Source organism: Pichia membranifaciens (assembly GCF_001661235.1).
Source record: "Pichia membranifaciens NRRL Y-2026 unplaced genomic scaffold PICMEscaffold_5, whole genome shotgun sequence".
Taxonomy (NCBI): domain Eukaryota; kingdom Fungi; phylum Ascomycota; class Pichiomycetes; order Pichiales; family Pichiaceae; genus Pichia; species Pichia membranifaciens.
Genome location: NW_017566986.1, coordinates 355,366 through 369,044, shown reverse-complemented (window position 1 = coordinate 369,044; position 13,679 = coordinate 355,366). Strand labels below are relative to the sequence as shown.

Sequence of the window (13,679 nt, the reverse complement as noted above, 5' to 3'; positions counted from 1 at the left end):
CATCATTTGTTAGACATCATATTTCAGAAGGAAACTGTGAGATAGTTTCAATCAACACTGAAAATATGGTTGCTGATATGTTGACTAAAAGTTTAGCCAAGATTAAATTCAATAAGTTTGTTGGTCTAGCTGGAATGTCGAACATATCTACAAGTGTTTAGATTATGGTGGGGTGTTGAGATAAGATGCCGAAGTCAATATCAATAAATTAGAGAAAGAGGCTTATTAAAGACAAGGCATTAGAAAAGTGTTGTAATCTAGCTATTCTATTATGAATATCCATTGTATATGTACACGTTTTCTTATGTTTGTTACTTAGTTAAAAACAACTTATACAACTCTTAATAACTAATGATTCTAAACACAGATAGGAGACAAAACCTCTCCTATTTATACACTCATGACGTCGGCTAATCTTTCCAGTTTTAGATTACTTGATGCCTTGTCATTACAAGGCTCTTTTCTAATGCCTTGTCTTTAATAAGCCTCTTTCTCTAATTTATTGATATTGACTTCGGCATCTTATCTCAACAAGAGTATTAGTTTGTAGGTTAGTTATATTAGTTATATATTAATGTTGAGATAAGATGCCGAAGCCAATCATGATCGAGAGATAAGAGATAAGAATCTTATCATGATAAGGTATCTTAGGGTTGAGATAAGATGCCGAGGCCAATAAGGATTGAGTGATAAGAGATAAGAGTCTTATCATGATAAGGCATCTTAAGTAATCTAAAACTGGAAAGTTAGCCGCCATGATAAATGAATAATGGCAAGTTTAACCGAAGGTGTAAGTGTATAAATACAAGAGGTTTGTCCCTTGTATTTATGTTTGAGAATATTAGTTTGTAGGCTAGTTATATTAGTTATATATTAATAAGCAACAACTATAATATAAAGTGAACAATATACTATGGATATTCATAATAGAATAGCTAGATTACAACAATTAATAAGTGACAAGTATAGTATAAAGCGAACAATACACAATGGATATTCATAACAGAATAGCTAGATTTCAACAGGTTATGAGCCAATTCGCTCTCACTTGCCCTAGAGATGAGAGCTTGAAGCTTTCTTCGTCTATGAACTATCCTAAATGGAACAGTTATACTGTTATGCTTGTTGCCACTCAAGGTGCTGGCCTTGATGTTTATTTTACAACTGGAGATATGATGTTACCTCCAGCTGAACCGATAGACGACACTCTAGTTATGCAGCTCCAAGTTGCCATTATTCATGTATCACGGCGGCTAACTTTCCAGTTTTAGATTACTCAAGATGCCTTATCATGATAAGATTCTTATCTCTTATCTCTCGATTCTTATTGGCTTCGGCATCTTATCTCAACACTAAGATACCTTATCATGATAAGATTCTTATCTCTTATCCCTCGATCATGATTGGCTTCGGCATCTTATCTCAACAGCTCCAAACCCAATTATAAAGCTCTGATCTTTATGTTGCAAGATCATTTAACCAATTATTATCAATCAAGACATTTTGACTCCGCATATAACAGCAAAAATACCTTACCCCGGGAAACCTTCAAAAAGCTTTTAATATTTTTAGAACTTAAACATTCACTCTATAAATAAGAAGTGGCGCAGTAATTTACTAGTTGGAGGGTTGGCCGAGTGGTCTAAGGCGGCAGACTTAAGATCTGTTGGGCGTATGTCCGCGCGAGTTCGAACCTCGCATCCTTCATTTTTTTGCAAAGCGGTGGAGGGATAAAATTGTTATGTTAGCTTGATTTGAATAATAAATTTACAAACTACCCCCCATTATGACTACAAAGATCAGCTAGTTAAAACCTGAAACTTCCCAATCTTTCAGAACATCTAGCCAAGAGTTTCCACCACATATTTCATTATTGCCATCATTCTCAGTCCTCCAAATCTCCATCATTATCTGCTTTCCAATCCATTTATTTCCAGCGACAAACATTTTTCTTGCAACCTCATCAAATCTGTGCCTTAATTCTGGAGCGATAGCATCAGATCCTGATATGAAAAAACACCAAAAAGGGGGAAACAATTTCATGTCTTTCAAAAAATCACTTCGCAATGAAAGATCTCGCAACTGCTCGAGGTGAGTGATAGTTGAAGTTACATGATTTTGTAGAAGCGTCGGATCAATTTCTTTGATAAGGCGAAAGAAAAACATCAATGTCGTGTTGTAAAAAGAAACAGCTAAATGATACAACGCCTTGTGGAATAAGCTGTGGAACTGAAGCTCTCCACCTTTCGTTCGATTTTCGGTGTACAAATCCCATTCAAGCTTCCAGTTTATTAGATCTTCCTCCAGGTCACAACAAAATTTAGGAAAATTTCTGGGGAAGATAGTTTTTCGGAGACACCAATTTTTATGATCTGCTAATTTCACAGCTCTTTCAATAAGCCGCAATAGTGATACTGGAATTCCAAAACTGAGCTCTATACTCGAAGGCCTTCCCTCTATAGTTTCCCAACTTATGCTTGAAGGGTGTGGAACTTGAATTTTGCCTTTTTTGTGGGAAAGTTGTTCTCTTTCGTTTAATGACATATCAGGTTGTGAAGTAGCTAGCCCAGTGAGAACATTCACCTCAACTCCTTTTTTATTAGGCGTAACGTTTTGCGCTCCAATTTGATGACTTCCTTGCTGCATTTTTACATTGCGCTTTTTGACTTCTTGATGAGTGTCTTCGCCGTTTCTAACATCTGAGTTTAGTTTTCCCAAAGCTACCGCTTTTGCGTGCTGAATTCCAACGCTGTTTCTAGTATTGGTCTGGTTTTTCTTATCTTCCTCTTGTGATGTGAAATTCTTGTGGCTAGAGTTCTTTTCACTAATAGTCTTAAATCCATGCACTTTTAATTGCTGATCACCAATTTCTTCCTCTATTGTCCCAGAACAACAGTCTACATTTTGGTTATCTTCATTTTCTGAGCTACAATCACCTCTGTCACACTGGTCTTCGGAAAAGTGAAAACGAACAGTAAAAGACCTAGGAGGTTTATCAACTATGTTCGGCCGTTTCGCTAAGCGCTTGGGAATTTCTAACTTGGTATCATCTTCAAAAAACTCATCATCAGACTCTTCTTCAGAATCGCTATCATTACTCAAGCTCTCCTCATAATCATTCGAATCACTCAGAAAGTCAGCCTTGGACTTTTCATCCATGTTTGACTTGATCTCAATCCTGTTGAACTCATTTTGCTCAAAATAGTCATTAAACTCGAACCTCTTAATCAAATTATAATCAGACCTGACATCCTCAAAACCTTCTTCATTTATTTCATAGTTTTCAAAGTCGATTTTTGAGCATGATTTGAAAAAAATTAGCAAATAGCGGAGCCATTCCCAGATTTCATCCATTTCTCTATCATTCTTTTCACTGCTCTGGTAATGAGATTTGAGACTCTCAAGTACTCCATAAAGAAGACTGTAGTTAACGATAATGTCTACATTTGAATCCTGGTAAATTGCTAAAATCAAGGTGAGGACAAGCTCTTTGATAAGGCCAACTTTGATCAATCTTTGAACTAAATTAGAGTTCGTGACATTAATTCTTGAATTGTTTGAAGGGAGTATTAGAGGTTTGATTAAAACAGAAAGATTCACCAGGGACATTTCTCGAAATGCAATGTAGCATTTAAAAAGATTTAGTGATCCATCGTAGATTCCATACTCATTGAATAAAACTTTGTATTGTGAAAATGATGTTATCGATAATGCTACCATACAATAGGTTCTTTTAAGGACATCACAATAATCCCTAAATTCAATTCCATGTTCGGAAACTTTTCCCATATAATCTCCAGGCAGACCAACAGAACACTCAAATACCATCAGCTCTCCGACAATCTTATAAAGTAATGGAATTACTATGGTGTCAAACACACAACCGCTGTAGCTCAATATTAAAACGCTGGGTTGTGACTTAACAAATAGTCTTATCAGTTCTTGAACACGTTGAGATCTCAATAGAGCAGTAAATGAGGAAATGGGAACAGTTGATTGCTCACCTCTATTCAAAGCCCGAATGACCTCGTTTATACATTTTTTCAATGAAGAGTCAATCTCTGATTGTTGTAATTGCATTTTATCAGTAATCCTGTTACGGAGCTCCGAAGAGGTACTAAATTTTTCCGCAAAAATCACCTTTTTCATAGCATCCCATGAGCTGGTTACAGCATCAGCGGATCCAACTAACGTCTGGTAGGTGAGTATAGCATCGATTTCCAATCTAGGGTGAATCCATATTGGTTTAGGGATAATCTCACCATCCCTCAATGAATACCCGAAATTTCTTTTTTCAGGATTGGAGGAGTACGATATTGAGTTGCATAGCAGGTCGCTGGCTTCTTGCAGCTTGATCCGTTGATGGTGTAGTTCTAATGCTGGCACCAGAGGTAGGATTCGTGATATGGGTGAACCTGGGGAAGACTTGTCAGAATCTCTTCTATTCATCCCAATTATTGCAGAAATTGAGGGCAATTTTTCGCTTATTAACATATTACCGTTAGCCAGGCTTGAAATATGATTTGACTGATCGTTAACTTGCAGCTGAAGGTTCTGATTGAATGATCTTGGATCTATTTTGAGAGCTGTAAAAGTAGAATGTACTCTATTGCTATAATTACCACTAGCGAAGAGGCCAAAGGGACCAGCATACAAATCTCTACCATCAAAATTATTTTCGTCTAGCTCTTCCAGCTTTATATCTAGTTCATGGAAGGTAGTATACGTTTGGGAGGCCGGAAACTTCATTAAATCGAGTTGTTGCCTTTTGGCCAAATTGGATTTATCGCTTTCAGCCTGAATTTGTATGACTTCCAGAGAACCATCATTTGATAATGTCATTGGGTCAATAAATTTCAACTTGAATCCGTAGCCGAGGCATTCTCTACTTGCCTTTTCACATCGGTGACATTTAGGCCGGCGGCCATCACATTTGACTTTGCGGTTTCTGCATGTTATACACCCCAAAAAGGTTCTTCGTTTGACAGATTTTTCTTTCAGTTCTGTTTTAATAGTTACAGGCATAGCTCTCTTCATCAGAGAAGACTCTCTGAGTTAAGGATAAGACTATCAGGTCGAGAGAGTAAGAATGCCTGTGACCGGCTTTTAATAAATCGAGGAAAACTTCAAAATGTCTATCTAAGCGAGAACCCCTCTCAATTGGGACAACTACAAGCGAGGAACATTTTTTTTCTCTCCTTGATAGATCACAGAAATGTTCTACTAAGGTTACGTAATGAATATTAGTGAAACAAAGCTATTAATTTTAAATAAAGACAGCTACCATCATTCTAAAAGGTCGAATGAATCATCTCCTGCAACGCTCTTTCTCACCTTTTTTTTAGATGACTTGAGTGGAGATAATGTCTTTCTTTTTTTCACACTTTTGGTATCGATCTTGGAACCGCTGGACGATAGTAGCTTTCTGTTTAGATCTGAACCGTTGGAGTTGGATAAAGCCTTAAACTTAAATTTGCTAGATTTATTTAGTTTGGAAGAATCATAAGATTCCATCATTTTTTTCTCATGGTCTTGCTTCTGATGTGCTAAGTGCTCATACTTATTAAGTTTCCGTGATTTTTTTTTCTTCTGCTGAATGGAACCAAGAGCAACAGTGCTGTTTTTTTCTACTTGATCGCTATGAATGCTAAAGGTTGGTGGTTTGAGTGGAGACGACATGATAGATGGCAATCCAACGTTGTCCTGTGGATCGGTATCCAGTATGTTTAGAGCTTTACGTGGCGTTTTTATTATTGGTTGCTCTCCTGACAGTGATAAAGCGTCGTGAATTTCAGGGCTTAGATCGTCATTTAAGTTTTTCACGTCCAAAGATGCAATTTTTTCCCTGAGTCCTTTAACCTTTTTCATGTAAATTGCCAACTCTGCTTCTTTGCTCTTCAATTCTTTACAGGCTTTCTGGTTCTCAGTTTGTAACTTTTTCACATACTCACCATATTCTAAATTCTTCGATCTCAATTCGTTATACTTTTCAACAAACTTTTCTTTCTCGGCAAGCTCGCTTTTGAGATCTGAGCATAAAAGTTGAAGTTTAGCTAACTCCTCTTCTGCATTTTTACTGAAGGATTCAATGCTTAGCGTTTCAACTGATTTAGAATCTAAGGCACCCTGCAATTTTCCAGCGGTTTCTGATAGCGTCTTGAGTTTTTCAGAAAGCTTGGCTATTTCGTCATTTTTGATTTTCACCAAACCTTCAAGGTCAGACTTCATAGCTGCACTTTTTTGAACTTCTATTTGTAGAAGTGATCTGGTACTGCTTGTATCTTTTTCAAATCTGTCGACAGAGTCTTCGTGTGAAGTTTTGGATTCTTCCAACTTTTCAGAATTTTCCTCCTTCGTTACCTCCAACTCCTTCTCATGTGAAGAGATCTTTTTTTGCGACATAGAACTCATATATTCAAGCTCTGCATTAATACGTTGTATTTCTGAATCTTTTTCAAGAAGAGAATTCTCCACTTTCTTGAGTGCTTTTCTTTTCTGTTCCTCGAGTTCCAAAATAGCTTTGTCTTTACAGAATAGTGCATGATTTAGAGACTCGACGTTCAGCTCAGACGAAATGCCTAACTGTTGGAGATCATTTTCAACTTCTAATTTTTCACTTTCTGTTTGAGTTAGTTTTTCTTTAAGAACGTCATTATCTAATTTCAGCCCTGCAATCATTGCATTTTTCTCCATCAGTACTTGCTCATGATCTTTTTTTGTGCTTGCTATCTCTTTATCAAGAGCAGAAAGCTTAATGTCTTTCGATGACAAAGTGTCTCTAAGAATTTGGAGTTCATCATCATGTTCAGTTTTGAGCACACGAAGTGCTTGCTCTTTATTTTTCAACTCAGTCTGTAATGACTCCAGACTCTTTTCAAGTTTGGCTTGTATTTCAACTAGGTTTTCACTATGTATTTCATTGGCAAAAAGTGTTTCCTTCAAAGATTCTGTTTTGATCTCTAAATCAGCTATCTTTTTCTTCGAAGAATCTAGCTCAGCTTCAAGCTTTTCAAGACTGGATGATTTTTCAATTTCAACTTTTGCAATTTCTTCTTTCTGACTTGACTCGATGTCTGAAATTTTCAGCTTAAGGGTTTCAATTTCAATCTCCAGATTCTCATTATTGCTATTAGAATCTTCAAGTTTTTGCTTTAATTGATCAATAATTGCCAGATTCGATACTTTTAGATCAGATAAAGTCTGAGTTAGTTGAGAGTGACTGAATTGTGAGGTTTCCAACTCTAGTCTCTTTTCTTCCAGTTCTTTGGTCGTAGTTTCAAGCTCTATCTGCTTATCATTTAAAAGTTGTTGAAGCTGCTCGTACTTAATCCTGAATGAATCGGCTTGATCTTGAAGTTTCCGATCTGATTGGTAAATTAGGTCTTGGGTCAAATTATTAATTTCTTCTTTGTGATCCATCATTAACTGAGCCAAAACTTGCTCATTTTCCTGGTACAGTTCGCCCCTAATTTTACTCTCATTCTCAACAACAAGCTCCTCCAAGGTGTGAACCTTGGATTTTAATGATTTTTGCTTCTGTCTCAGATTGTCAATCTCTTTTATTAAACTTTGCTGCTCCAATTTGTTGACTGATTTCGGCCTATTGGAAAACTTTGACAGCGATTTTCTCTGCAGATGTTGATACTTTATTGGATCAATATATCTTAGTGTTTGTAAAATTAAACCCTCTTCACCAAACGGATCTAATGTGACTAAGATGTGTAACGGGTGATTTAACTTAACGTAATCATTGAGAACCAATCGAGTCAATTTGTTTGTTCTCAGGCATGTCTTGTAAAATTGCTTCATTGAGATTAATTCAAAACAACGGCCCAATTCTGTTAGTGAACCGTTAGTATAGCTCGCTTCTTTCAGGGAGAGACCTGAAGTTCCTGCTGATTTTGATCTTTCCAATCCAGCTAGATCTGCTATGGTGAACCTAGTGGTTTCCATTACATCAGCATAAATCTTATGAAGATTCAAAAATATGAAACAGTGGGACCTCGAGGAGCGATTGTTGGCAGACGTTGGAAATGTTTTCCTCTTTGTCAGACTGTTAAAGACCAGGTCATGGACTGATCTGTAGGAATTCACCAAAAATTTGGAAATATTTCTAGGTGTTAATTTTGCATCAATCGGGTCAGTGACTATAGTCGAGTTTTCCCTAACACTCTTAGTGCTAGGGTGTAAAAGATCAATGATGTTGTCATTGTACAACTCAAACATTGAAATAGAAAGATAATGGAAGGAGCTGGCTGAAACATCACCACTGGACTCTAGAGTCCTCGCATCAACCATATCAGGATAATATTGCCGAATTCTCTCTACATTGTCTGAAAGAGGCTCAATGCTGTCAAAAATAAATCTCAAAGACTGGTCAACTAAGGAATTCTCGTTTTGAAACAAAAGATGACTCTTGCCAGAATTTGTTGGTCCTAATGTTATTAACAACGAGTCCTCATCTTTTAAAAATTTGTTTTCAAGAAGGGGCAAGGCTACTTTTTTAAATAAATCATTCTCAGGGTAAGATATGCTTTTAAAATTAAATTGTGTTTGGAATCTTGGAAAAACAATCTTATTTTCTTCTTTTGAGCTGTGAAAAACCGGGGACGGCCCACTTTCCGGATCACTTTTCAGAGCCAAATGTACTTCCATTTCAATCAATGTGACTCTTTATTGTGCTGGAGGAGAATGTGATTAGGGGCCAATTTGCTTCCTGCCAAACATATATGATAAACAACATCTTCGAATACGCAAACTTTAACGACCTGATAAATGTAAACAACGTAAAAAAGGTAAACATGGGATTTGATTGAGGCGGTGCACGGATGTATAAAATGCATCATGTTTTTGAGTCTGGCTCTGTAGGAAATGTGAGAAGAATGGAAGACAAGAACAAAGATGAGATTGAAGGTTTGGACTAGGAGCTTCTTGTACTTTTTACTAAAAAGGGGATATAACTTTCAGAAAAGATGGGAGAACCAGCAAGTGATTTGAAAAAAAGAAAGTACGATGGTATAGAGGAAGGCCAAGAAGCAGATAATATTTCTCGCAATAAAGTGATGAAGACCAATGATACCCAGATTGGTGACCACCCTAAAGAGAGTGGTAAAGGTACCAATGGGTCAGTGAGAGAAGAAAAGAATGAATTTGTCAAAGTTGTTGAAGTAAGGACAGAAGAGGCAAATAAAATGCAAGGGGAAGCGTTGCGGAATGGAATATCTGAAACTGAACCTGAAACTGAAAAGGATAAGAAAGAGGAAAGAAAAGAAAAAAAGAATGATGTTGATTCTGGGAATGATCAACAGAAACCAAAATATGTTTTTGGTTCTACGACTGTCTTTGGCAATATGGGAGGTTTCAAGATGTTCGGAAGCGACAATAATGTTTTCTCTTCCAGCTGTAAGAAAACACAAGCAAAGGTTGGAAAAGACTTACACAATGCAGAAAGGACTGTACTGGGAAATGATTTATCCGAAGCAGCAAGCACTGTAGTAGAAACTGACAGCAAAGAACATAAAAATGAAACCAGTGAGTCAGGGAATGAGACCACCGATAAAGATAACAATGTAACAAGTAAAAAAGCACCAGTTTTTGGGAGTGGTTCCACGTTCGGGAATGCATTTCAAGCCGCCATTAACAAGAAATCGGTATTTGAAGAGTTGGATTCTCGTGACACAGGAAAAAAAGCTGATGATACAACTGAAAAGGATGTATATAAAAAAGTGCATCTTGAGAAGCAAGATGTGAAGTCGGGAGAAGAAAATGAGGAAACCATTTTCCAAGTAAAGGCTAAATTGTATCATATGGAACTTTCGAAGATGTCTCTGGGATGGAAGGAACGGGGATTTGGAATAATAAAAGTGAACAGGTTTATCAAGTCACCAGCAGAAAATTATACCTCCCGGCTAGTCATGAGACAAAATGGAAATTTGAAACTAATTTTGAATCTTCCGATTATGAATGGCTTTCAAGTATTAAAAGGAATGCCTAGTTCTCTGACAGCAAACAAATTTATAAGGTTACAAGTGCTCGAAGGTGGTGAGCCTGTACAGTATGCAATCAAGGTGGGCCAGCCTGAAAATGCCGAAAAACTGTTTGGTTCTATCAGAGATCAAATTCCGAAATAGAAAAGGTCTGAGGCGGCAGCCATTCTTCCCTCATTTGTAGTGCAGACGATTAATACTATATATCAGTAAATTGCTTACACTTTCTCAAATGCAACAGTGCAAATCGTAGATCCACTTTTGCCTCCAAACTCGTATTTTGGGTATCTTACCCTCTTCCACACCTTTAAATCTCCCGAGCTTTCCATATGAGAGCACAACTCTTCTTCTGTGAAATTGCATGAGGTTATCAAGAGAAGAGCGCCCTTTCTGAGTAGGGACGATGCATGTCCAGGGTATATTTGGTAACCAGTTAGTCCATCCTCGTTCCTCTGGTCACTGAGAGCGATGGCATCCAATGTTCCTTTATCAAGTACCAGATCAAAAAAATTACGGTGTTTCAGTAAAAATTCGTCTTTGGGAAATAGGATATCTGATTTCTGGAAACTAATGTAAAAAGCCTTCTCTTGCGCAATATCCGTAGCAAACTTCACGCTAGCCTCACTGTAGTCGACTCCTATGAGGTTGCCTCGGAGGCCTTCTTCGTACAACTGGAACAATAGATGTCCATTTCCCGTTCCCAAATCACACACATTAGAAGTCTTGAGGTTTTTCAGTTCGGTAAAAATGAATTCGCACATTTTGTCTTCGGCGTTGGATTCATCAAACCAACATTCCCCTGTGTCTTCTGGGTTCTCAACAAAATTCTTATGTTCAAGCTCATAAAAATCGTCCCAGTATTTTTTGCTTCCGAGAACAGATGGTGTAAAGTCTACTTTCTTTTCCGCCATGTCTACGGGTTCTCTAGATTCCTTTCCGATCCAATTTCTGCGATCTGCCTTTACCGTGCTGCACTTCTTTCTTCTTTTCTTGATGGTTCTTTTCCTTCCTTCCTTTCATCTTGCAAAACTATCGGAGACCCGGCCGTTTGCCAACATTACGTAACACCGGCGGCCAAACTTTTTGAGGTCTCGGCGACACAATTAGGTAAGCCCTTTCTGCATGAGTTTTTTTTTTATTTGTAGAATTCCCCCGCATGCATGCATATATCAGCCATCTCGCTTTGACGCTGCCCAGCAAAGACACCCAATGCATCAAAATTTGCTCAAATGGTGGAGCTTAGTTTCTATCTGAGGCTTTCTCGACGAACGAGAGTGGCAAATCTTTAACATTATGGAAGCCGGGGTTCAATAAACAGAGAATTTCCTCACAATGGCACAACACTGGAATTGTACGTATTAGTCGTTGGCGACGAAATTTGCTCGTTATGACCTCAGTTGACCCACTCGCTGAAAATCTGCTTACAGATGCATTATCTGTTGATAGACCTATACATATCTCTTCTTGTATCCCATAAGCACTCCAAAGCTGGAGTCAGTCTATGAAATAACATATGATTTTCTTTTCGTTAGATTACCGTTGTGTCATGGTACTCTTCTAGTTTATCATTTTGCTGACACCCTTATCAACACTTATCAACGTGTATCACCAAGTAAAAGATGAAGGTGTTATATTTGCTGGTCTCGTTGGTAGTGATTGCAAACGCATTGGTTATTTCCGATTCTCATGTTGCCTCGTCATGTATATATTTTTTCAGGAAAAAGTCCTGGGATTGCAATTCTGCATCTGCTGGCCACATGAATTCCAATATCTGGAATTGCCAATGCCTAAATATCGAATGGTTGGGATCCATAACTAACTGCATCAACGACTACTCGAACTCCACCAAAGAGCGTGACCATGCGTATGAGCATATTCGCATAAGATGCAACGGGAAAGCTAAAACCAACTACACCTTGGACGAAATGAAGGAGTATCAGCTGAATGCTACGAAATATTTAGAGAGTGCTGATTTATTTCCAAAGGGAACAAATGTCACCACTCCTATTGAAGTTGATGCCAAGAGCTTTGCATGGTGGTATAAAACTTTCAGAGATTACAATTATTTTATCTCAATGTGTCAAAGACTAGGTTGGGGATGTGTTGGTTTCTGGATCGGTATCGTCGGACTAAGCGGGATTTATAACTACGTTGGCTATAAATTCATTCCATACTCTACAAGACAAATTTTCAATAGACATTTGACTTATCGTTATGACGCATATTGCTTTGGTTTGAATAGACTAGAACTTCTCATTTGCTTTCTATTCTTTGTCCAGGTGTTGTTAATGTGTTGCATCAACTATTCTTTGGAGCTCAACTCCTATTTATATACCCGTTGGTTCCTGCTGCTTGATTTGATCAGTTTTAGGACTGATATCATTGCATTCTCCTTGATGCCTGTTCTGTATCTAACTGGTATCAGGAACAATCCATTCCAATATTTTGGATGCATGTCTCACGCAACTATGATTAAATTTCATAAATTTATTGCCATTATTTTTTTTATTTTGGCTGTTGTTCATTCGGTTATTTGGACTCACTATGCAAGAAGTAAGGATGGTGGGGGGTACGCTGTTTGGGCCGCCGATGCATATTTTTATTGGGGTATTGTGGGTACCATTGTTATTGGGATAATGATTGGATTTTCAATTGAACTGGTGAGGAACTTGCTTTATGAGGTATTTTTATTTTTCCATTTGTCTTTCTCTGTTTTGTTTGTTGCAGCTATGTGGAAGCATTGTGAAACTCTCGGATGGATGGGCTGGGTGTACTCATTGGTTGCCATTTTGTGTTTTGACTGGGTTGCTAGATTTACAAGAATTGCTTCGAATGGGTTCATCAATAGCGCTCAAATTGAGATTTATGGTCCGGAACTAGTTAAATTGGAGTTTGAAAAACCGGTTGTGATGAAATTCTATCCAGGTTCCTATGTTTACTTACATATCTTGTCGCCGGTATGGTCCTGCTGGCAGTCCCATCCATTTTCTCTCATCAGATCTACTGAGGCGGATAATAAGATGATTGTTTACCTCAAGTGTAAGAGAGGTCTTACAAGACGGTTATCAAGGTTGAATGAACAAAAGAATATAAACGTGCTAATTGATGGTCCTTATGGTGTACTTCCAGTGAAAACCTCGGATGATGAAGGATTTGATGAAGTGATTGGCATTGGTGGTGGGTTGGGTATTTCTTCTGTTCTCGCCTTTTTTAATGAGAGAGCTCGGCAGTCCAAACTTGTTTCCAACTATAAGCTGAATTGGCTAATCAATGATTTGAAACAAATAGAACTGATTAGCAATGACTTAGAGTATTTGAAGAAAAGTGGAATGAAGGTAACTATATATTACACCAGATATGACGACTCATCTGAATCTGCAGAAACAGAGAAGGATACCGACTCAAGCCATTCGTTTGTGCAAACTGTGCAGTATGGTAAGCCATCAATAGAAACCTTACTGCCACAATCCTCCTTAAAAAGACGAGTTTACATTTGTGCTTCAGAATCTTTAATACAAAGTGCCCGGCACAACCTAAGTCCTTTAGACGAGTTGATTGTCGAAAACCACACTTGGTAAATCTGACCATAATTTGTTTAAGAGCATTTGTGTATTTAGTATTACTTTAGATTTTGTAACATTTCATTACGTTTCCAATGGCGGAACTAAAAAATTAAAGAGCCGTAATATCGTA

At 37.7% G+C, this 13,679-nt stretch overlaps 5 protein-coding genes and 1 non-coding gene across 6 annotated transcripts; 4 read left to right on the top strand and 2 right to left on the bottom strand.

The window, feature by feature from the left end:
* The first annotated feature begins 1,623 nt into the window (after window positions 1-1,623).
* On the top strand, window positions 1,624-1,707 carry PICMEDRAFT_t122. Its single transcript has one exon. It is a non-coding gene; the product is annotated as a tRNA-Leu (tRNA).
* An 11-nt stretch (window positions 1,708-1,718) lies between these two features.
* Window positions 1,719-5,042, bottom strand: PICMEDRAFT_17534 (hypothetical protein). The gene has a single exon (XM_019161635.1). The coding sequence runs from the start codon at window positions 5,035-5,037 to the stop codon at window positions 1,804-1,806; it is 3,234 nt and encodes a 1,077-aa protein (XP_019016142.1). The 5' UTR covers window positions 5,038-5,042; the 3' UTR covers window positions 1,719-1,803.
* A 51-nt stretch (window positions 5,043-5,093) lies between these two features.
* PICMEDRAFT_158488 (hypothetical protein) lies at window positions 5,094-5,595 on the top strand. Its single transcript, XM_019160994.1, has one exon. It carries the CDS (start codon window positions 5,237-5,239, stop codon window positions 5,504-5,506), a length of 270 nt encoding a protein of 89 aa, XP_019016141.1. The 5' UTR covers window positions 5,094-5,236; the 3' UTR covers window positions 5,507-5,595.
* Window positions 5,596-9,365: 3,770 nt separating this feature from the next.
* On the top strand, window positions 9,366-10,130 carry PICMEDRAFT_36079 (hypothetical protein; the record flags this gene model as incomplete). Its single annotated transcript, XM_019162985.1, has 1 exon — window positions 9,366-10,130. One exon carries the CDS (start codon window positions 9,366-9,368, stop codon window positions 10,128-10,130), a length of 765 nt encoding a protein of 254 aa, XP_019016140.1.
* Window positions 10,131-10,204: 74 nt separating this feature from the next.
* PICMEDRAFT_73822 (hypothetical protein) lies at window positions 10,205-10,897 on the bottom strand (the record flags this gene model as incomplete). Its single annotated transcript, XM_019164600.1, has 1 exon — window positions 10,205-10,897. The coding sequence occupies one exon, from the start codon at window positions 10,895-10,897 to the stop codon at window positions 10,205-10,207; it is 693 nt and encodes a 230-aa protein (XP_019016139.1).
* Window positions 10,898-11,605: 708 nt separating this feature from the next.
* Window positions 11,606-13,564, top strand: PICMEDRAFT_59859 (hypothetical protein; the record flags this gene model as incomplete). Its single annotated transcript, XM_019163393.1, has 1 exon — window positions 11,606-13,564. The coding sequence occupies one exon, from the start codon at window positions 11,606-11,608 to the stop codon at window positions 13,562-13,564; it is 1,959 nt and encodes a 652-aa protein (XP_019016138.1).
* Between the last annotated feature and the right edge of the window lie 115 nt (window positions 13,565-13,679).